General features: G+C 39.9%; 1 protein-coding gene across 4 annotated transcripts in view; it reads left to right on the top strand.

The window, feature by feature from the left end:
- The window catches only part of jph3b (junctophilin 3b), a 103622-nt gene that overhangs the window by 54322 nt on the left and 24688 nt on the right, over positions 1-24612 (top strand). For all 4 annotated transcript variants that reach the window (XM_082540528.1, XM_082540527.1, XM_082540526.1 and 1 more), the window contains exons 2-3: positions 14653-15139; positions 16317-16682. In XM_082540528.1, the coding sequence (XP_082396654.1) occupies positions 14682-15139; positions 16317-16682 (824 nt within the window). In that variant the 5' untranslated portion in view covers positions 14653-14681. The remainder of the gene's footprint in view (positions 1-14652; positions 15140-16316; positions 16683-24612) is intronic.

The raw sequence follows: 24612 nt of genomic DNA, 5'->3' as shown, positions 1-24612 counted from the left end.
AATAGCTTTAGTGTAGTTGTTGTTTTAAACTTGAGTATGAACTTATACAAAATGCAGCAAGATATTTAAAAAACAGTTTTGTTGATTAAAAAACACTATATCGGATTCATATCGGTATCGGCAGATATCCAAATTTATGATATCGGTATCGGTATCGGACATAAAAAAGTGGTATCGTGCCATCTCTAATAACAAGCATGTGTAAAAGAATATATTTGAGAGAATATATTTTCAGTGTGTGTGGGAGGAATCACTTCGGTCAGAAGTGCCACTCTGCTTTCTTTCACCCAGTCGGCCATGTAGTTAGCTCATGCCCTATAGCAACTCATGTAACCAGCATATAATGGACTTATTACACAGAATTATCTTAGACATGGCCAAGATAATGCTCGAGGTCTCAGACAACCCTAACAGGCTTACAACCGTGAGCACGGCTGAAGTCTTCTGAGCGTTGTCTCAGTCCCCGTCAGCTTCAGGATTGCTGTTTGCAGGAAAACCTTCACTTCTCACCTCTGTGTGGAAGAGAGGAAGGGAAAAGCAATTCACAAACAGTTTGAACTCTTATTTGTGACTATGACAAGTCACAAGTAGGAATTGCATATTCAGACAGCCCTTTCCTCTCATTTGACTCAACTTAGTTTCATGTATTCTGTCCTTCTACTGTCTATTTTTATGATTAGTTTATTTTTAAGATTTTTTTGCTTTGTAAAATCTCATCAAAAAGAGAAATATTGAAATTTCCCAAATTCTGAGGCTTATCCTGTTGATTATTTTAGCCTTGAAAGAAAGTAAATTCAAAGGAAGTGTCATGCAAGTCAGGTGAATCCAGTATTTTACCTGCAATTCTTAGACTGTCCATTCGGATGAAGAAACATTTGAAACCAGCAGATGTTATGCATTTTGGTTTAAAACATTATAAGCAACGATTAAAGCTGTTTACAGATAAATAAATATTTCAATCATGTTATTTTGATGTCATTATCAAGGTAGGTTTGCTGTTAGCAAAGTTGCTGATGTTGGTTTGCTAGTGGTAGTTTTTAATAGCATTAGTTAACTTGTTAACTGAATGCTATTGAATGTGATTGGCCATCTCCTTTCATTTCTGCCTTCAGCATTTCTAGCAGCTATAGATTGTTTTTGACATGCTCACCTTTATTTGTGTAAACTGTATTTCTGTAAAAGCAGGAAGTCCTCAAGATAAATTCCTGGGAGGTCTGCAATATGATAGAAGGTTATAAGTCAAATCAAAGCATGTTATTTTCAAAATAAAAGCCCTAAAGTTGTGAGATACCTTTCTTATTTATTTTTCAGTTGTTCTTTTGCAGTGCACAGTATTGATATCCTTTGTTATTTTATTTCCTCTTTTTAGAGAGAACACCTAAAAAATCCAAACAAGGTCACTAGAGGGTTAGTGATGATGTATGCTTTGTCCCATGGGATTTTTAGAATGTTGAGTTTTGTTTCAAGATGTTGTGTGGCACCATTGTTGTTTCCTTTTATTTTTTACTTTCATATTCACACACTCTTTGATTAGTTCTGGGTACCAAAACTACTTGGTTAGATTAGAAAAAACATTATATAAGTCACAAAGCTCAATTGTCCATCTGGCAAAGCTGTTAAAAGGATTAATCCTGGCTCTACAATGGAACTAAAAAACATGTAGGTATCTCACCATTTTACAGCCTTTACTGTAATATTACTACATTTATGGCTGAGGCCAAATGTAAAGTTAGGTCCATAGGGTTTTTTCACAGGGAAACTTTGTTTGGTTTTGTTATTTTGTTGTAATTGTGGTCTTTTTTAATGTGGATTTTAAATAAAACAATCAAGTGAATGAATTACTGACTTTAATTTCTTTAATTTAATTTCAGCTCCTGGGCATAGTCCCTATTTCCAGAAGTTAAAAAAGTTAAAAAAGTAATTGGACAAACTAACACAATTAAAAATTATGTTATGCAAGTCTAGAAGTCACAGACGTCAGCAAATGCTGAATTTCTTCCATTGTGATGCCAGGCCTTTACTTGCTGCTTGTTCGTGGGTCTCTCCTTCCAGTTTTGTCTTCAGTAACTGTAAAGCGTGCTGTATTGGTTTGAGATTATGTGACTGTCTTGGCCATTGAGGAATATCCAATTTCTTTGTCTTGAGAAACTCTTGGGTTGAGGTAGCAGTATTCCTTGAGTCAGGAAGTCACCCTCAACCAACTGCTAAAAGCATTCAAATGTCTAATAGCAATATTAGACATTTGAATGCTTTTGCTAAAGGGCGACCCAAGTACTGCTAAACTGGATATGTTGACTGTGTTGGCAGTAACCTTATTACTAATAATCTGTATTAGTTATAGTTAGCTCCATACATCTTTGGGAAATATTAGCTTTTTTGTATTTTTAAATCCAACAAGATGTGATTATGATTAAGGGAATTAACTAAAGTATTACATTAACTAATCAGGAATTGTTTAGCAGAAACTAATGCCACTTTAAGTATAAAGATTGTTTTCAACGCTTGGATGAAAATATTTTGCTGTAGTGCCTGTTTGAAATTTAGAACTCATCAACAAATGCTGTGTTTCATCCCTTGAGATGCTCTACCAGGCATTTACTGCAGCCGGCTTCAGCGTCTGCTTGTTTGTCTGCATCCAGTTTTATCTCCAGTGTTGGCTTGAGAACAAGTGACTGTGAAAGATCTCATATCTTCGCCTTAGGAAACTCTCGGATTGCTCTCGCGGTATACTTTGGGTCATTAATCATTTGCTCTGTGGAGCACTGTCTGATCAGTTTTGCAGTATTTGGCTGAATCTGAGCAGAGTATATAGCACAGTCACATCATCAATAAACACTGCTGACCCGCTTTCACTGGTAGCCATAGATGCCCATGCCATAACAATACTTACCCCCATATTTGACAGATAATATGATATGCACTGGATCGTGAGCCGTTGCTCTCCCTCTCCATATTTTTGTCTTTCTATTTTTTGAGTACAAGTTAATCTTGGTTGTGCAGCTATTTTAGATGTTTTCTGGTAATGTCTAATCTGGCCTTGCTGTTGAGTGTCACCAGTAATTTTCACCTTGTTGTAAACTCTCTATGTTTACATTCATGAAAGTGTGTACCTTGGAAAAGAGATGCCTGCCTCCTAAAACGTGTCCCTGACTTGGTTATCTGATTTGAAGTTGTTTTTCTTAAATCATTCTGTGCTGTCATTCTGATAGTCTTATATCTAACTGTAGCTATTAAAGAAAGGGATCTCACCATGTTTAGTTAAGGTTTGCAACGCGTCATTTCCAGGAAGTATTTATATTTGTACTGATTAATGGTTTTCAATACCTGCCATCTTCTTGTATGGACCAGTTGACAGGGAAAACTTAGGAGGAAAAACGAAAGAGAACATGAAATTACTATATTCTCATCCATCTGTTGATAGGTATTGTACTGTAATGCCAGGTCACCTTAATAGTACTGGCTGACAAATCCAAATGTCCAAATCCTAAGTTGCTGCTAGCAAGGTAAAAATTGACAGCGTCTTCTTTGGACACGTTTTTGAGCTGCCTTTCGTGATGAATACTTTAAATTGTACAGCAGAAAGCTGTCGTCCATTCTTGCTCGGTGGTCACACAGTATCTCGGTTAGTACAGGATCTATTCTCTGTGAAGCCCAGTGGAGCTGAATGATGACTAATTCCTTTATTCTGTGCAAGATGATCCTGTTAAGCACTTTGCCTGGTATGGATAGGATTGTAATCCCACGGTAGTTTGCACAGTTGATGAGGTCACCGATTTGCTGTATTGACGTAAAAGGAAAAGCATCTTCCCCGTGTTGCTGCCAGGTCATGATCCCTTTCCAGATTCCTTGTTTGAGTTATTTATGATCTTTGCTGCTTATCCCCTTCAGTATTTCATCTTCCACTGGTTTTCAGGAATCTTTTACTTGTCTGGTAAGAGCGCCGTCATGCTGCTAGTTTATTTATGAATGCCAGGCCACTGTGCTTTTCTTTTTCATGCTCTTTCTCATTGAGCCGTTGACATCATGCATTTTCTTCTTTACCATTTCTTTCTGAAAGTAAAGCGTGTTCTGTTGGTAAGAAAGATGCACATACGTATACGACATTGAAAACTTAGCACAGGATTGTGGAACTCCATTTGATTAAGGGTTGCACAAGAAAATGGGAAGTAATTTATACACATGCATTTATAAAAAAAAATATGTAGCCAATTTGATCCACATGAAGGTCTCAACGAATGAATAAATGCATCAAAAAAGCAAAGTGATCCTGAAGTCTTACAAAATCCCACCGACTGTTTCACAGCCCAGAACATCCAACTCAGTGACTGTGAAGCAAATCATGCAAGCCTGAAATGGGGAACAAAAGAACACCAGTTGACGAACATGGATGCAAACAATGAGAATGTTAAACAGACTAAATGTTTTATGGGGAACAAAGAAATCTGACTGACTGAGGTTAAGGACACATGACAGTATTTGTTTTTTGCCAAACCATTCATAGTTGGATAAACTATTATCACCAAAACACTGGTTACAAGATGACAGAAAATTGTAGGCATTTTTTCAATGTGCAGGTCATCAGAATGTCATCGCGTTATCGCGAGCCTTTTTTATGAAATTTCTGAGCAGATGAATAATCCTCAAATTGCAATCTGAAAGACTCAGACAGAAAAAAGGGGCCCAAGCAAAATCCCTTAAACGGATAATAGTCCCACACAGCGATTTAGGCAGGAAGAGGTTTAGCTTTGAACAGACTTTCCTTGCTTTCAGTGTTCAGTGATTTGACCAGTTTAGTGGGTTTGTCTGCATGCCTGCACAGCCTGACTTTACTGCCCTTTTTCTTGGCTTGTTGCCTGTCGGTTTTCTTGTCTACCTGTCTTTAGTTACCATCTGTCTTTCCTTCTGTTTGTGTAGTTGCTGTTTTTCTCCCCCAGCCGATGTGTCCGTGCACCGTCCTCAGGGCTCTCTCTCCCTTTGCCTCTCTTCAGTAGTTTTTCTCACTACAGACTGCTCCACTGTATAGCATAATAATAAGAAGAATAAGAATAATATAATCAAAAATTATTAAGGAGGATTGATGCATAAGATTTAATTCTCCCTGTTAAACTAAAACATTTTTTTTAGTGAAAAACGCCCATAAAAAACAAGTTTTCAGTAACTTGTTGTTTATCTTTTTTTTCCTAGGGTCATTACTATTATGTGCCTTCTATAAAGCCAAAACAACAACCCATCTGCAGGCTTTAGCTTATGTAACGGGAGAAGTTTTATGGTTGCAGTGAGGATTAATGGTGCTGACTAAATCATGAAACTCTAAATATCTGTCTTGGAAGTCTGCCCCGCACTGTTGTTGATGCGTTACTAACTGCGTAGATAGAGTTTGCCCGAGAAGCACTTGGGATGGTGTAGTGTTATATGAACAGCAACTGCCTGGGCTGGAAGCATCATGATCCTCCTTCATGATATATAAGCTATAAGGGGTTGAACCGTTACAGTACTGACCCATGTAAGTTTCATTAAAGCTTATACGTATGCATTATTAGGGGAATAGCCAGCACAGGGGGCTGTTAGCCACTGTCTGCTAGACTTCAGCTAGTTTGAATAAAACTTCAGTCACACAGATCTAGAGACATGTTGGAGACCACTTGGCAAACTCCATGGTTGTCTGTAGTTTCGAAGATGCCAATGTGTCTGAAAACACTCTCCAGTTCATTATCCAAGTTGTAGTGAAACTTGAAAAAGTGCATCGCGAGTGGAGAAAGATCACCTTCAATGTAAAACATCCTGATTTTATCATGTTTACTTTATTTCACCTGTTCTGTTCAGGTATAGCAACTCAGGATTGTAGCTCTCACAAACTCTCTCAGTTTGTCTCTGAAAGATTTAAATCCATACTCAATATCTTAGAAAACAATCCACCTCGTCAAATAGCCGTTTCCAGCCTCTCCCACACTGTAGCCAAACTGAGGGAAAGCTCGTTGCTGTGCACAGAGGATTCTTTACCTAACTTGGAGGACCACTGCTGAGCAGGACCTCAAATCTTGTATGGTCAGACATATTGAGTTATCTTGTGAAGATGTTTGATGAGAGGGTTTCAAGTGCTATGGAAGGCCTAAATATATTGAAAAAACTTTTCATGTATGACATATCGGGTCTATTACCAGAGTCAGACTTGTCATTTTCTTTTCTTAAGTGGTAAAAATGTGGTGCACGCTGTCATGTCCTGTAGCTTGACAGCTTCATGTGATCCTTAACCTACTGACTAGTGCAGTCTAAGGGATCTGCTGGAGGGGAGAGGTTTGCACTCATGCGTCCCCCTTCTGTTTGGCTTGCTACAGCCTCATAGATGTTGACTTCAGCGAGGGCTGCCTCTGCATCACATTGCTGATGAAGCGCTTCTAACGTGTTTCTTCCTTGCTTAGCTCTCATTTCCATTCATTTCCTTCTGAGTGAATTCTGCTCTTGTTTTTGCAGTTTCTGCCTTTATGCAACCACTGACTGCAGCCAGCTTGCTGATGGCTTACTGGAAGTCTTCGATGATTTAGAAATGCGTATCCATATAGATGTAGTTTATCTGTAGCGTATCTGTCCACCTGAGATTTATTACTGTAGACGCAATTTCCCTTTTTATTGTTCTGCCATTACTGACCTAAGCAGATTGAGAGGTTTTCAAAAAGCCACAGGTGTAATGTCTTTTTTTAAGACGTTCCCTTCAGCATGCTAAACAGAAACAACGTGTTAATTTCTTTCAGAAATTAACAATAATATTTTTAAAATGGGTGTATAACCAGCATCAAACACACATACAGTAAATTATGTAAAAGAAAGCCTGCTAAATAATTGCTGCCAAGCTATGCATTAGACATGAAGAGTGTTATATAACTTCACAAAACAAGTGTAGATGAGCAGTTTTCACAAGCACAGTATAGCTGCACATCTGAAACACTCACAGAAAACACAGCAGATAGAACATAATAAAACTTACAGCTGCATAGCCATATACAGGGTGTTTGTTCATATAAAACACCTTCAATAATAAATCCAAAACATACTAAAGCCCCCAAAATGATGACTGAAATTATTTTTAACAACTTTGCAAGCAACAGAGAGGCTAAACGACAAGGACTTCAAGCTCTTCAACTTTCCACTATGAGAGCACATGTGAGTTGCTGCCTGTTTCTCGCTTTGCTAAGTCCAGATTTACTCCTGCAACACATAAAATATGAAGACAGAAAACAACGTCCCCACCGGCTGGTGAGATTTAATCTCTGCTACCACAGCTTACATTCTGCACGTTTTGCTGTTTTACCCTGCAAAATAGTTTGCAAGTGTTCGCCGACAAGTCAGCATCTTCCAAACTGCTGGTCACCACGGCAACCTACTAGATCCCAAAGCAATCGGTTTTTGGTGCAGTCGTAAAGCTCTTTGTGACCAGTTTCACTCCAACGACCACAAGCAACAACCAGCCATTTGTACCGAGTGTCTGCAACATAAAGGAGAAAAAGTGTTTGATAAACTCGGCCTTGTCTTGTCTTATGTTTTTCTCCCTCCCCATCTCTCTCATATGCACAAGGGCAAGTGCTGACATGGTAAAACAACACATTTATAATTCATATAATAACCAGTTTGAGCTCCTTCCAGCTTGTCTTGCTCCATGTTTTGTTCTTTGCAAGTGCTGTGCATCACAAATCAATACTTTGAGTTGTAAAGTAGTCTGCTATGCAATAATGTGGACACACAAGAACCACAGACTAAGAATCACAGACACCTAGCCGTGTAATCACATTTTTTGTGTGTGTGTGTACAGTCCAGTAATACTTTAAAGATTTCTGTTTGCTGTGAATGAAATACAGACCCTATAATGCAGAGGGTTTTTAACCTAGAAACAGAGGACAGACACGCGCATTTGTTAAAGAGACAATTATGAATTCAGCCTGGGGGTTGGCGCGTGATCAGATCGCTGTGACTCTGTGATGTTTCCGCAGCTTTGTTCTCGCCGTGTTAACTCTTTCCGCGCAGCTGCCTTGTCCTTGCTGCAGTAGTTGCAATGAGAGTCCACTTTGCTTGTGCCTCCCGTTGGCTTCCAGGCAGAATCAGTGAAATTTTGTCGGCGTGGGAGCTGTGGAGCAGATTCTCCTTGCGACTGTACTCCTGAGGTTGAGGCGTTGACATCCCAACAGTGTTTGTTTTGTCAGTGCAGCCACGGCAGGATAATCCAATCCAGTGTATCTTCTGTCAGAAAACTCCTGTACAGTTACCCCACTGCACTTGCTTTCAGTTAAGACTCTGTAAGGTGTGATATTGCAGTAAATCACTGCCAGCTGCCTTACGCTGTATTTTTCAGCACCATGGAGAGCGACAGGCAGACTGAGGGTGGTATACGCTTCCAAGAAGTCATGAAAAAGCTCAAACCCACATACTGCTTCACATATATTTATTCATTTACACACTCACTTGCCATTTTCTTTGGTGCACCCAGCTGCAGTTAACACAGCCTTCAATAACTCCTACATGCTTGAAGGTTTCAATGTTTCAGTGTGTTAGTGCTATAGAAAGGTGCTGATTCAATGTAGCAGGCATTTTTAAAGCTGCTGATATCTTGTATTGTGCTATACTGCTTTTTTCAGTATTTACAGAAATATTAGTGTATTTAAGTCTATGAATCACAGAGTTAAGTAATAACCTAGATGTAATTTAGCTAATAATAATCCAGTAGTTTAGAAATGTGGGATAAATACAGGTTCATAAATGTGTAGGGCATACAGGACAATGTAAAACATTTACACGTTCTTCTGGGTTCCTGTGCTCATCGTACACACTGAGCTTAGCAGGACGGTGCCGAAGCGGTTACTTCTTGGTTCAATTATTATGTCACAGTTTAGCTTGTTGTTAGCTATTTTAAATATTTATCTGTTATAATAACTGGACTGTAAACAGCAGCGCTGTAAACAATGATCTGCACACAGAGACACTAGTACACTAGTAGCTCAGAAACAAGCTGTCCAGCACAGTGAATGGGCCCTCAGAGTGTACTACATACTACCTATAGTACACTGTATATAGCATAAGAAATCCTCATATTTGGAGGTTTTACTGTAACAGCAAATGAAACAACACTTGTCCCATTTTTCACATTTTACTCATACCGTTAATTTAAAGGGATAGTTCATTATTTTGGGAAGTGTACTCATTTATTGTCATATTTGTATGGTTGATGCAAAACTACAGTCAACTTTGCCAGACTATAAAAAATTCAGTAGTTCAAAAGCTGACAATTGAAGTACGAAACATTAAATTGTTGCCTTCTATCTGAAGGGTTATTAGCAAAAGGCTTGGCCCTGATTTTTTCTTTTTCTTTTAGAAATATCTTCAAGTGGATTGGTAATAAATGAAAGTGTTGGTATAATGAGTTTTTAAGTACCTGTGGGTGAAGCCGACAGCTTCATATTCTAATTTTATTTTTAACCGTGAGCAGTTACTCCTTTACATTTTGTACATTTGTGTACAGGAGCAGCATTATGAAAAAATCAGTGTAATAGTCGTACTTTTAAAAAATTTATTTTGTATGTTTTTTCCTTTTTGGATGCGGCTGGTGCTTCTTTTTTAAAAATAATTTACACAACTGCCTTTTTAAATGAACGTGACCTGTTGTAGCAGCGGGTTATTTCCGTTCTGCTCTGTCAGCACTTCTTGCGCCGGCCTTGGAGCATTCTGGCGGCCATTTAATGAAATGCTGATCTCGTCAAGCTGCTGCACAGGTGCTCGTTTGTGCATGTGTGTGCGAGTGTTCTTTGATCCGCCTTTCATATGGTCGTACAGCTGTGTGCTGATGTGATTACAAAGGCCTTGCCAGATGTGCTCGCCAGCTGTCTGTGACACAGCCTCTGTTTTTGTGTGTGTGGGGGGGTGAGTGGTGGTATGAGGCAGCACTTCGTGGGGGCAGGTTCAGATTTAACACCACCGCTCACACGGGCTTTTTTGAAAGCGGCGTCTGGGTGCTTGTTGTGCCCGTGTGATCATGTTCTCATGTGTCCTGGAATACGATTGGCTTATAATATTGTCTTCATTCAGCACTTCCCATTTCACCGACACTTTAGCCCACTAGGGAAACATTTGTGTGTGTTTGTGATGGAGACAGAGAATGTGGTTGCAGTCCTTATATGGTCATGTAGTTTGGTTTTGAGCGAGTGCGTTCGCTACAGAATGAATCAGAGTGCTGTTACATCAGAGGTATGGGCAGGTGGGATGGATTACTTGGCCTCCTATTGGAACACACACTTCCATGGAGAGTGAGAGAGAGAAAGAGGAATGACGGCACATGCATGCATATGCATACTCAGATGCCCTACTTTTCTGCAACACAGAGATATAGGGACTGTTATGTAGCAAGGGATGCGGACAGTGCAGATTCATGGTGTGAATGAATGGGAGTGACAAAAGGAAGCCACTCCCCTGTACTGCTTCCCAACACCTTAGCACAGAGAACACAAAAAAGAGGAACTAGTGAAATCTACAAATGCTTGGCAATGAATGAAATGCAGAATGAATTACACCAAACTGCAGGTTGCTAGGGGGCTGGAGCCTATCCCAGCCTCCACTGGACACCGTGGACAGGTCGCCAATCTGACGCAGGGCCAACACGGAGAGACAATCGTTCGCACTCACAGTTAATTAGTTAAATTAAATACCAGAGAGTACAAAAAATCAGTACTTTGCAGCAAGTGGTGTAAGTGTTCATTACTCACAGATGAACTAAACATCACTGGATTAAATCTGTTCTCCAGTAAATTTTCATTATCATCTGTATAACGATTAATTGAGTCATTCAGGAACTCCTCATTAATGATGCTTTAATGGTCATGTCTGTATTGCCTTTATTGAGAAATAAAACCAGAAGCAGATGCCTTCATTTTCAAATGTTGCCGGGAAACTATTGTAGTTTTGGTGTTTTTATATTGTTATTTCAGGTCTTTAGTTTGACTTTGAAATGTGGATTTTTGGGTTAAATGAACTAAGTAGTCCAGAGACCATAGAATAGAGGGTTTTATAGATAAATACTAATATTTGGTATGAGTAAGTCAAGCTGAGCTATGGAGCTAAGGAGTTTTTTTTACTGACCTCAGGAAACCTTTTTGGCTCCAAAACCGACGTCCCTCTCTCTTCAGTAATCTTCTGCTAAATCAAATGGTTCTTTCGGGGTCACAGTAGCCGTAGGTTAGTGCACCTTACCACATAACTGCAGCACCCACTGTGTTAATGTCACAAACCCCTCACTGCTCTTTACGCCTCCTCTCCTTCAATATCAAAAACAAGAGTGCGCGATGGTGAAGATACCAGCAGAGCAAAGCAGAAAGAAAACAGAGAGAAGCTAGCCCAGCCAGACAGCTAGCAGGATGAAAGCTGTGATGTTGTGCATGCTGATAGCTACTATTTACTGGTAAAAAAAAAAACCCTTCCCACCTATGGGTGGTTTTTGCCAGGCTTGCAGTGTTTTTTCAAATTCTTCATTTCGTATTTGGTGGTGAGTCTAAAACATATATATATATATATATATATATATATAATCTTAAACATATGGATATTCATAATTGCTCTATGTGTGACGGTGTTAAAGTTTCATTCCTACAATTTCTTAAGGAGACAAAATTGGTAAATACAGGCAAATATAAATGAGAAATTATTAATACATTTGAGTCTACATGTAGTATATGCTGTAGGTTTTGGAAATATTTCACACTGTATACAAAAGATGGCCTCTCCTGGGAGAGCATGCTGTGGCTTTTTGGATTGTTTCATTGAAACCTCCATCGCCATCTCGTTTTCATTTGTTTGTTTCTTTTTGTTTGTTAACGTATTTGTAAAGGGGGTACACCTGCTAATTTGATCACTGGCTTGCCAGCAATTAATTGACAGCAGTGTTAAGTTACAGTCCATTATTTACTAATTGACTTTAGTTGAGTTCCACTGTTATCAGCAGATACAGTGGGGCAAAAAAGTATTTAGTCAGCCACCGATTGTGCAAGTTCCCCCACTTAAAATGATGACAGAGGTCAGTAATTTGCACCAGAGGTACACTTCAACTGTGAGAGACAGAATGTGAAAAAAAAATCCATGAATCCACATGGTAGGATTTGTAAAGAATTTATTCGTAAATTAGGGTGGAAAATAAGTATTTGGTCACCTCAAACAAGGAAAATCTCTGGCTCTCACAGACCTGTAACGTCTTCTGTGAGAAGCTTTTCTGTCCCCCACTCGTTACCTGTATGAATGGCACCTGTTTGAACTCATCATCTGTATAAAAGACACCTGTCCACAGCCTCAAACAGTCAGACTCCAAACTCCGCCATGGCCAAGACCAAAGAGCTTTCGAAGGACACCAGGAAAAGTATTGTAGACCTGCACCAGACTGGGAAGAGTGAATCTACAATACGCAAGCAGCTTGGTGTGAAAAAATCAACTGTGGGAGCAATCATCAGAAAATGGAAGACATACAAGACCACTGATAATCTCCCTCGATCTGGGGCTCCACGCAAGATCTCATCCCGTGGGGTCAAAATGATCATGAGAACGGTGAGCAAAGATCCCAGAACCACACGGGGGGACCTGGTGAATGACCTGCAGAGAGCTGGGACCAAAGTAACAAAGGTCACCATCAGTAACACACTACAACGGCAGGGAATCAAATCCCGCAGTGCCAGACGTGTTCCGCTGCTGAAGCCAGTGCATGTCCAGGCCCGTCTGAAGTTTGCCAGAGAGCACATGGATGATACAGCAGAGGATTGGGAGAATGTCATGTGGTCAGATGAAACCAAAGTAGAACTTTTTGGTATAAACTCAACTCGTCGTGTTTGGAGGAAGAAGAATACTGAGTTGCATCCCAAGAACACCATACCTACTGTGAAGCATGGGGGTGGAAACATCATGCTATGGGGCTGTTTTTCTGCCAAGGGAACAGGACGACTGATCCGTGTTAAGGACAGAATGAATGGGGCCATGTATCGTGAGATTTTGAGCCAAAACCTCCTTCCATCAGTGAGAACTTTGAAGATGAAACGAGGCTGGGTCTTCCAACATGACAATGATCCAAAACACACCGCCCGGGCAACAAAGGAGTGGCTCCGTAAGAAGCATTTGAAAGTCCTGGAGTGGCCTAGCCAGTCTCCAGACCTCAACCCCATAGAAAATCTGTGGCGGGAGTTGAAAGTCCGTGTTGCTCGGCGACAGCCCCAAAACATCACTGCTCTCGAGAAGATCTGCATGGAGGAATGGGCCAAAATACCAGCTACTGTGTGTGCAAACCTGGTAAAGACCTATAGTAAACGTTTGACCTCTGTTATTGCCAACAAAGGTTATGTTACAAAGTATTGAATTGTATTTTTGTTATTGACCAAATACTTATTTTCCACCCTGATTTACGAATAAATTCTTTACAAATCCTACCATGTGAATTCATGGATTTTTTTTTCACATTCTGTCTCTCACAGTTGAAGTGTACCTCTGGTGCAAATTACTGACCTCTGTCATCATTTTAGGTGGGGGAACTTGCACAATCGGTGGCTGACTAAATACTTTTTTGCCCCACTGTATATTAACATTAGAGACCAAAACCTAAACATGTTTCTTTCTGCTGATGGGTATTGTTAGATCCCAGTTACCCCTGTACACAAAGTCTGGACCTGCTCTTCTTGTAAAGAGTCTGAGTGGCTGATCCTGTGGGCATTACTTATCTTCCTGTATATTGTGACCGTTTTACAGAAAGACTTCCTGTTCATGCACGTCTGTCATTCAGACTCATTACAGAATAATTATTTTCACTTATTTTGTTCAATTTATAATGCTGCATTTCAAGTTAAATTACCATTAGTGCAATCACATCCGTATATATCTCTGAACTCCATATTTAGGGACAGATATTAACCTTTAAAGCCTGAATTGTGAAATTGTTGCCAGAAAATTTAAAGTTAAATTTAAAGTTTTTGAAAATTAAGCATTTATTCAGGCAATTAAAAACAATCAATTAAATATTAATGTGCTTAAATTCGTTTTAATCTTTTTATCATATTTGCTACATCCCACATTTTTTGCAATGTATTGATTAAAATTTATCGTTTATGTAAGTTTTGACAAAAATTAGGCGTTAAGGGGTTAAATCCCTTATTTAGACAGTCTCAGGTGGATGAGGCCTCGGGGATCTCAGTCTCAGACATTATGTTAACAACAAACTCTATGGGGATTTAACTTGAGCTGCCCTACACCCGTATAACAACTGCAGTTTAACACTTTTGTGTTGACGACAGGTATTTCTAGGCAGCACCTTTTGGCACATTTTAATTAATGCGACTGTAAGTATTTTGCATAACAGCTGACTGAAATGATCACTTGTGAAATCCCTCATTTAACCCATAAAGAAATCCATTTTCTTCCCGTTTTTGAATTCATTATGTATCTGACTCTGTAGCTGTGGGAACTATAGTGTCAGTCGACACAGTAAAGGTGTACAAATTAATCATTATGTGCGAATTATTATCACTTCATGACTTTCATTAATGCCATAAAGCACTGATTGTTGTCAGTGGTTGGGATTTTGTTGTTTGTTTATGCATCTCCATGTGATCTTGATCAGGTCTAATCAGTGTTTTCTTCTTTCCCCCTCAGGAACATTTCAGGGTCAGTGGGTTGGCGGGATGCGTCATGGCTACGGAGTTCGTCAGAGCGTCCCTTACGGTATGGCAGCCGTTATCCGCTCCCCGCTTCGTACCTCCATAAACTCTCTCCGCTCCGGTTCAGAGCACAGCAATGGGACAGCTCTGCTGGACCGGACTGGGGCAGTGGTTCCTGGACCTCCCCCCCTTCCCGGCACGCTGACCACCAGCGTCTCCATGTGCAGCACAGGCAGCAGCGGCAGCAGCCCCGCGGTGTCTCGGGGAGGTTTTGTGCTGACAGCGCACAGCGAGGCTGAGCTGCTGAAGGGGAAAAGGAAGGGCGGGCTTTTTCGAAGATCCATCCTGTCAGGTCTCAAGCTGAGGAAGTCAGAGTCCAGGAGCTCTTTGGCCTCCCAGAGGTCTAAACAGAGCTCATTCAGGAGTGAAGCTGGCATGAGTACCGTGTCCTCTGCTGCATCTGATATCAACTCTACCATCAGGTAATGGCACGTGGACAATAGAGGTGGTAGGTTTGGGCTGCTGCAGGATACCAGATATAAAAGACCCACAAAGACCTTTTTGCACATATAGTTTTCATCCAAATTTGGGGCAATCTGCCAAACCTTTTGTTCTCAAACATAATTTTTCATTAGTTTGAAGCCTGTTTCACGCTGTATACTAGGGCACCAGTTTAGCTCACTGGCTGAGCAGGTATGCATATGCCTTATGACTAAAACGTAGCAGACTGGGTTCAAGTCTAACCTGCAGCCCTTTCCTGTCTACTCCACACTGTTTAACTATCAAATGAAGGCAAAAAGCCCCAAAATAAACCTTAGAAATCCAGCATACTGTGTTGGTTAACTAAAACTGATCCTTCCTTGACAAGTTCCACAGTAATCATACTGATACCCATCATCGTTGTCATGTTTTAGTTATGCAATCTAATATATTTATCCCTGAAAAGTTCAAATTTACTGTAAAAGTCAGACATTTAACACTCTAAGAAATTCTGGCAGGATTTTAACTCAACAGCAATGTTTACTTGAAAAGTATGTCAATCAAACATGAGTCTATCCACCAAAAATCATACAAATAACACCACCTACTGTGGTCTCCTTTCTTGATTCACGCAAGAGGAAGTCTAGCTTTGAAAGATTGTGACTGGAATGACTTTGGAACGTGGTTAGTCCAACGTGGTGAGTCAGATATCAACTCTGTGGCAGGGTAGTGGAATGACGTACTATGAAGTGACCTGTCCTTCATTTGGAGGACAGGGATTCAAGGAAAAAACAAACACCCATTCTTCTTAAGTGCCTTTAAATGGATTGGCATGCATTCCAAAGGAGACTATAGGTCAAAGGTCAGTATGTTGGTCCACTGGACCGGTGCCTGAGGAGAAGTTTAATGCCAGTTTCATTCATTGTGTGAACTTCAGCTTCTTAATCTGGCTTAGATGTTACATGGAAGTGCTTGGCGTCAAACTCCAGGTATGCTGGATTGAGCCGGCTTATTTTGAGTTGAGTCGCCACCTCATAACCTAATGGCTGGCAGTAGTAGATATTCTTAATATAGTCACCGTGGCACAGAAGTCTGGCTCTGGCTGTTTCATTTCAACATTTTATGATCCTTCCATGATTGATTATTTACTATTTTAATGTAACCTTTCACCCTTTCCAGCCTTGGAGATGCAGACACAGAGCTGACAGTCGCTGAAGACGATGTGGACGCCACAGCAACAGAGACCTACTGCGGGGAGTGGAAGAACGACAAGCGGACCGGATTCGGCGTGAGTCGGCGGTCCGATGGGCTGCAGTACGAAGGGGAGTGGCTCAGCAACAAGCGGCACGGCTATGGCTGCACCACGTTTCCTGATGGCACAAAAGAGGAAGGGAAGTACAAGCAGAACATCCTGGTGAGCGGCAAGAGGAAGAACCTGATCCCCCTCCGAGCCAGTAAGATCAGGGAGAAGGTGGACCGAGCCGTGGAGGGAGCGCAGAAGGCAGCAGATATCGCCCGGCAAAAGGCTGAGATTGCTCTTTCCAGGTAGGGAATTATAGGCGCGATACCTTTTAATGAAGTCATGTTCTAGGTCCTGGTTAATTTAAAATTCAAGTTGTTTGAAGCTGGCACAGTTCATCTGAAAAAAAGTGCTTTTAAAGTAATTTTTTATGTTATACACCAATCAGAATTTAGTGATACTTAAATCAACAGATGATGCCAGGTGTGGGGTTGCTTTAAGGTCACTGCTAATCAAATCTCACCCACACGGCCCTGATCAGGCAATTTCTCTAAGTGTTAATAAAAAAACGATAAATAAATAGTCATTAAGGGAAATTCCCCCCTAACTTCATAATTTGTCGTTTTTTTATGTTATAGAGCAAATCCAAGAGCCTGAGATTGTAATTTGCTTTGCTTTTCTGACCTTCCTCATATTTACAGCTCTGCAGTAATCATCAGCAATAAGGCTAATAGCATATTTCTTGAAGTGTTAGCATATTTACTAAAAATGTTGTTGTGAATTTTTTTCTCATCTAAAGGCAAAAAAAAACTATTATCTGTTATACTATGCTGCATTTCTGTTAGCAGAGGATGCTAACCAAAAATCAGAGAATTTCGTCCCACTCTTCTTCACAATGTTGCTTTAAATTTGTTGCTGTTCGTTTATGCACAGCTCTCCTGAAATCCTGCCAGAGCCTTTAATAAGGTTGAGGTCTGGACATTGACTGGGTCATTACAGCGACTTGATTCTTTTTTCCTTTTCAGTCATTGTGTTGTAGATTTGCTGCTGTGCTTGGATGTTGCGTGATGCAGTTTTGGCCAACATAGATTAACAACAGATTAGAATACTTTGAAGACAGAGGAGTTGGTGGCTGCAAGACGAAGTCCAAATCATCAGCCCTCCACCACCGTGCTGACAGCTGGTGTGAGGAGTTTGTTCAGATAAGCTGTGTTGGGTTTTTGCCAAATGTCGTGCTGTGCATTATGGTCAGACGTCTCCACAGAAGTCTTGATGCAACTTTGCAAGCCTGAGCTGTGCTGCCGTGTTCTTTTCAGAGAGAAGAGGCTTTCTTCTGGGAGCTCTTCCAAACAAGCCGTATTTGTTCAGTCTTTTTCTTATTTTCCTGTCACAAATTTCACATGGGCTGTAAGATGTAGCTTTTGGGTTTTTCGTCGTTTATCTGAATGTTGCATGGTCTGAAGTTGTTGTGATGACCATAACTGGAAAGATTTTGTAATTGTGTTAATACACACCTGAACTGAATGCTCGGGACCAGCAAACTGCCAAAATTTCTGCTTTTACAGAGTTGCTCACACTTTCTGATAATCAGTTATTTAAATGAATCTGATTAGCAGCACCTGGCTGCTACTTACTCTCTCTTGAATCCTTTAGAAGCAGTAAACTCGCACCTCACAGGACGTGTAATGTTTAAAACGATTAATATGATACTATTATAAAATGGTTCCCATAGTTTAAACAACTTGTCCATTATATTGCCTCAATGCTTTTATCCTCTTTATTAAGTCAGCTTACTAGGTACATCAATTTAAACATGTTCATAGCAAAACTGTGTTTCCAGGTTCTGGCACGTCTTTAATAAATGAACAAGTTTTACCTGGGGTGAGTCAGAACCCCCAAGGAAGATGGCAGTGCCAGGGCTGCATCTCAAAAGCCCAGGCATCAACATGTTTATATCCACGGGGTGCTGTTATGTGTTAATCCATCTTAAAACAGCTGTTTTTCTGTCTTTCACCTGTCCATCCTCTGCTTAAAAACAATTGCTGATGGCTTTGTTTTACCATGTAATTGAGATCAGTGACATATTAAAAATAATATTCAGGTTAAGGTGAAATTAGGGTTACAGAATGATTGAAATTGGCAAGCCAAACAAGCCCATCTGGAGCTGTTAAGACTCTGATAAAGCTGTTCTGCTGAATGGAGATGAGAGCTGATTCTCATTAAAACTGAGTTCATTCAGCTAAAACAATGAGAGCAGTCTGTCTGATGATGTTAATGGGCTTGCCCTGACCTTCTTTACAGCTGCAAGAAACTTTTGGACAGCAATATAGAACAATTTTTGTTTTTTTATTTGTTTTGTTTTGTTTTTTTACAGCTAAGGACTCAAAACAGAAAGTAATTAGCTGTCCTGGGACCTGAAGCCACAGATACACATTGATACTCTTGTCAAGTGGGGACTCATCAGAAGTAGGCCCATGGCCTAGTTTGTGTCCAGACCTTGTTGTTTCGAGGATCCAGGGTATGGCTACAGTACCTCTGGTGGTGACAAAGCTGCTGCTTTTAAACTCTTTCTGTAGAGCTTAGACAGGAAGGAAATAACAGGTACCAAGGAAAAAACTGGAATACAAATGAAAAAAAAAAAAGCCATTACGAGATGAAACTCTTTGAATTCTTTTAAAAAACATGAAGTTGTTAAATTCCTGATCAGGCAACTCAAACTCAAACATCTCCATGTAGATCTCTTGCCACCTGTAGCATCTATGTTATGAAAAGTCCTGCTGTGATTTTGGAGATTTAGCATCGACTTGGTACCAAAGTGTGACATCCCATGTAAAGAGAGAGAGGTGTTCTGCATCTGTGCATTTACGCACATATATCTAAGTGACATAAATTTTGTCAGCTGGCTAAGTATGTGCTGTCTTTCATGAACTCCACATGCAGAATTTGACACTGCACGGACGGCCTGCACAGCAGAGGCGCCGTTATTTGTGTAACAGATTTCACACCCTTCGTACTGTTTCTGATTTGTTCACACGGTTTTCTTTTTGATTTTTTTTCATGTCATTGAGCCAAACACAGAAAAGCAAACTAGCTCTTGTTCTTGCAGCCAGAAGTTGCCTTCATGCTTTCTGGAGCACATGGTCGAAACGCTTGAACGTATTAGAGAGGAGCGGACCCAAAGATGGCACCTGCTCGCTTAAATAAACACATGAGTCCCTATATTAATGTGTCTGATCTTCTGGCCCCACTCACATTAACCTGCCTAACATTGTGATGACTTAAGAAATTTAAGGCTCAGTTTGTAGGTTTTGTGTTTGTTTGTTTATTATAAAATGGAATGCATTAAAGTGCTTTGGAGGACTACTGGTAAAACTTAAAGCTTCGATTTAAAGGCTTAGCCAGATTCTGCTCTATATCTGTGAGATAAGTGTTTAGTGTGTGCAAGTTGACTATTTTGAGTTAAGATATTTTTCCCAACACAAGAACACAGGAGCAGTGAATTGGCTAATAAAAATGTCTGAATCTTCCTGGATTTTAAACCTAGTAATCAGTTATAACATCCTCCAACTTCTGTTTCTAATCTTAAAGGTTTGAATGTGGGTCATAAAATAATTTATATATAATCCATACATTTTTTTGGGCTGTGGATCATTGTCCTCTCTCAGTTTTGGTTGTGCTTCACCCAAATATGAAGATCTGAACTTTGGCTCTGTCTGTGACTTTGTGTTTACATGCTTTGTTGTCATGTTAGTATTGCATAGCTACAGATCACGCCTTTTCTTCTGTACAACAGATACTGAAGAGTGTGATTAGAAACAGCTGGCTGCAGAGTGACAACAGTGTCAGTCAGCGTGTGAAGCAGCTGTCTGAGCTGTTTTTTTTCTGATTAGCAGTTGACCTTGGAGCAGATCAATAATGCAGTAATGTTTTGCACTCTGTTAATGATGTACAGCATATACGTTTAGGAGCAGATCGCCAATTTTCCGCAAGATGTCAAGTTGCTTTCTGAGATGGATGAGCTCGTTAAAATGGAAATATTGAAAACACCAGAGGGTGTCAAAGAAATGATGTGAGGTGGGACGAAGAGAAAAAGGCATAATAAAGTGAGAGAAAAAACCCATTAGAAGTGAGGGCAGATTTCCGCATTATGCCAACAACACTGGCAGAGCGCCTGAAAGAGCAGAGAGGCTGAATTACTCTCTCACAGACTAACCTGCTCTTGCTTATAAGCTTACCTGTGTAGATCGTGAATGAAGCTGCTGAACATGTCTGTGTTTGTAGAGTGCATGCATGAGGAGCTGAATAAGTAAAGATCCAATCCTATTAGTCCTGCTGACGGTCTTCCGCTGAGGGCAGTGTGACCACAGCGAGCTACAGCTGCTCAACTAATTCCTCTCACACTGTTGAGAAGTCACGTACATAGAAGAAAGAAAAACAAATTAAAGGTAGCAAACACATCAGCCGCTCGGTTTCTTATATTATGATGACAATATATTTGCATTCGTAGTGACTTGTAGGCTTTTTACAGCACAGGCCAAAACATCATACTGTAGGTTGGCTCACATAGTTTCCATGGTTTCATCTTTCTTGTGAGAACTACTTTATGAATTTAACTGTGCTTAAATGCTCAACTTGACAGAGACCATTTTTTAAAATAAAAAATAAAAAAGTGCATTAGTTTGCTGTAGTAGCTAGTTGAGTTATGGGTGAGTAACTTTTGCTTCCAGTTTACCTGTCGATGCTAAATTAGGCTTCAGATTGTGGACCTTTCTCTGGACACAGACTGATACATCTGGGTCACTCTGTAAAACACTGAAAGTGCTGACTTTTGGTTTTAAAGGCATAAAAATCCCTTCAGTTCACTAAATAGTCATATTAGTTATTGGTGTTCAAATAAACAAAGTTTATTCATCTAATATTCAGTGTTTATCTCAGTCACCGTATTTAAAATATATCTAGAATATATTTATTTAAAACTTTATTTTAAATTTCATAAAATATCTGCCACACAGAATGACGTCAGTGGTGCGACTTTTACTTTGAAATAATGAAGTTTTTCTCACTTTCAGAGGTCATTACATTCCAATTTTAAGCCTAGTGTCTTCCTTCATTTTTAATAAAATGCCGACTTATTTAACAATTTAACTTAAATTTCATTATTGGTATAATTCATTTCATACTCGCAGGGTTTCCTGGTTTATATCTGTTCTTTCCTCGTCACCATTTAATTCTGTGGTTTGCACCAGTTTCATTTTTACTCTTTCTGAACTCTTTTTAAAAATATATATATATTCTAGGTCGCATATTCTGTTCTTTGTTGCAGTCATACCTCAGTTTTTATATGTTTATCCAAAATACAACCTAAAATCTTATCCTAAGTCTCTAACATAACATGAAATGTAGCTGTGTGGTTGGAAACGGTGCTTTGCAGCTTGATCTTGCAGGTCTAAGACACAAAATATGGAATAAAGACTAATGCCGTAAAAGTTAAGCTAATGAATGCTGAGTTAAAGGCAAGAGCTCATGCACAAGTGGGTAGGCCTGAATTATTTTTGAGGAGGGACGGAGTGTCCTTGTTTAAAGTAGGGTGCCACTTTATGCATGCTTAAAGCAGATAAACCCAGATCTTGACACAAACAATATTTAAATGAAATTTTTGCATGATAGCAGTTGGAACAAAACCGAAACTAGGCATCCGTATCAATATAAATAGTTTTGCAATGTGTGCTGGGATTTTGAGTTAAATGCAAACTACGGTATTGCAGGCGTTTGGGCATATCTTTACTTAAAATTAGATTAATGGTGGTGGCCAGTCTGTAGCTTGTGTCATGGTTGTGTTTAAGAAACAAACTGGTAGAGTGTTTTCCTTCTGAGCTGCAACTGTCTTCTTAGACACATCTTCATGTAGCTTTAATCTGTGCTGTGTTGTGTTTATTGAAGCCCAAGTGTGACCACAAAACTAGCAATCTAGGTGGTGCCCGTGGACAACTGCTTTGTTTTTCCAACATTCTGCAGGTTTTTGCTGTCTCTTGCTGTTGAGTTTCCTCTATTAAAACTGCTACGTAGGACACCTGTGTGTGAACTTAAATATGTCATGGTCCTGGGCCATGTTGGCCCAGTATTCTTAGTTTCTTGTATTTTTGTATTTCGTTCCTTATTTAGGCCATGTTTCCTGAGTTGTCCTGTTGTGTTGTTCCCTAAGTGTTTTCCCTTCGTGACTCTTACCCCCTGTGTGCCCCTCTGTGTATTTATGAGCCCTCGTCTCTCTTTGTGTTTATTCCATGTTTCCCCTGCCCGTTATGGCTGTGTTCTTCCTGTGCTCTCTCTCTCCCCTCCTGTCTGAACCCCCATGTACTTCCTGTTTTACTTTGTGATTCCCGCACCTGTATTTGTTTGTTTCAACTATCTGAAAAAACTCATGTAAGGTCTTCTGAATGGGTTTCATCAGATAGGGCATCTGGCATAAAACAATCACAAATGCGGAGTTACCTGCTGTGGTGACCCCCAGCTGAAAGTAGCTTTACTACCGCATTAGCAAAAATAATGTCTGTAGACTGTGGGACGATTGGCGATCCCATTGCCTTTGAAATGGTTGCTTCAAAGGAACCAGGTCTGTGACCTCTTGCAGTCAATTGCTGCCTTCAAAATGACTTTGATGTATCAAGATAGCAATAACAAGTCAAGAAGAAGGAAAACGTCTGCTAACAGTTTGGGATTGAATGGACTGAAGTTGGCAAAAAACTGATAAATTTGTGAAAATCATAAATCGGTTGCTTCTAGACTCTGCTTACAATCAGAGTCCAGTCTGAGCTGTAACAATACAATTTTATTTATATAGCACATTTAAAACCAAAGGTATACCTAAGTGCTTCACAATAATGCAATAAGAACGGCTCCATAATTTAGTGATTTACGCATTGACATGGCTTTTAAAGGGTTCCTTGTTTAAGTTCAGCTGGAGATGATCTCGGGGTTGCATCACCGTGGCAGCCCCTTAGAACCTCATAGATGTTATACAGGGATTCAAAGATTCCTCCACAAAATGGGACGTAGTTTCATCAGGATGACAATGTAACTGCAAAATGGCACTGGCACTTAATATTCAATTTAATTCATTTTAATTTATGTATCTGCCACCAAATCACAACAGGAGTAACCTCTACAGCTACAATAGCAGAGAGAAAACTCCAACAATCAAACCACCCCCTTTGAGCAAGCACTTGGCAACAGTGGGAAGGAAAAACTCCCTTTTAACAGAAAGAAACCGCTGGCAGAACCAAGCTCAGCTATGTGCTATGACCAGATAAGGATTGTGGGGGAAAGTATATATAAATGAATATAGGAGTATAATGAGAGTACAATCAGTTGAATCAAGCAGTCATTCTGAGTCGAAGAACTGTTTGACTGCCTTGAGATCAAAAACAGTTGATGCAAATACTTGTAATTGGACTGCAAAATAAATCCAATGCAATCACTGGGCAACAACCGATTTTTCCTAGTCATAAGGAGGTTGTTGTTCTATTTTTACTCTAGCGTGATTGAGTGTTTCCACTGTTACAAAGCCCACAGTCCACAATAGGAAGGGCAGTGTTGGCACAAACACACCTGAAATCCCAGACTCATCTGGAACCAGTTTTTTACCTTTAGGTTTTACTTTCTGATTACTTTCATTCTTACTCACAGTTTGGTTATGTTTGGCCCAGGAAATTACACAGAGAGGTAAACATGTGTATGAAAGAACCATTTTCTAGTAAACATGTAGAAGCTTATACAAGTAAGGCATTTTAAAATCACTTATTCACACATAACTGGCACATAGGTGCAAAACTGTGGGGGGGTTCTTTGGTTTGCTGATTTGTTGTCAAAGCTGTGGGCAAGATGTGCCAGCTCAAGGGCAGTAAGGGGCAACAATATGACAATAAACCCCTCTGAAAGCATGGATTTGTAAACATATCATCCTGAGTTGGGTCATTAAAAGATCATGATGTCAATTGATTGCGTTGTTAGTGAATGCTCCAACCTAATTCAGGATGTATTAAGCATTTGATGTTGTTTCCACAGAAGCATAAATATATATATATTTATGCTTCTGTGGAAACAAAATGGTAAAGTCCAATTTATTAGTATAGTACGTTTATTTTGGCCTGTTTTTCATCATTTAACATCAGGGTTCTGAGACTGGAGCATGAAGTTGTCGGCATATTGCTGAGGTAACATGCAGATTTTACTAATTTG

The sequence above is a fragment of the Aulonocara stuartgranti genome (genome assembly GCF_965226115.1).
Source record: "Aulonocara stuartgranti genome assembly, chromosome: 7".
Taxonomy (NCBI): domain Eukaryota; kingdom Metazoa; phylum Chordata; class Actinopteri; order Cichliformes; family Cichlidae; genus Aulonocara; species Aulonocara stuartgranti.
Note: the sequence above shows the minus strand (reverse complement) of the source record. Positions and strands in the feature narration are given on the sequence as shown.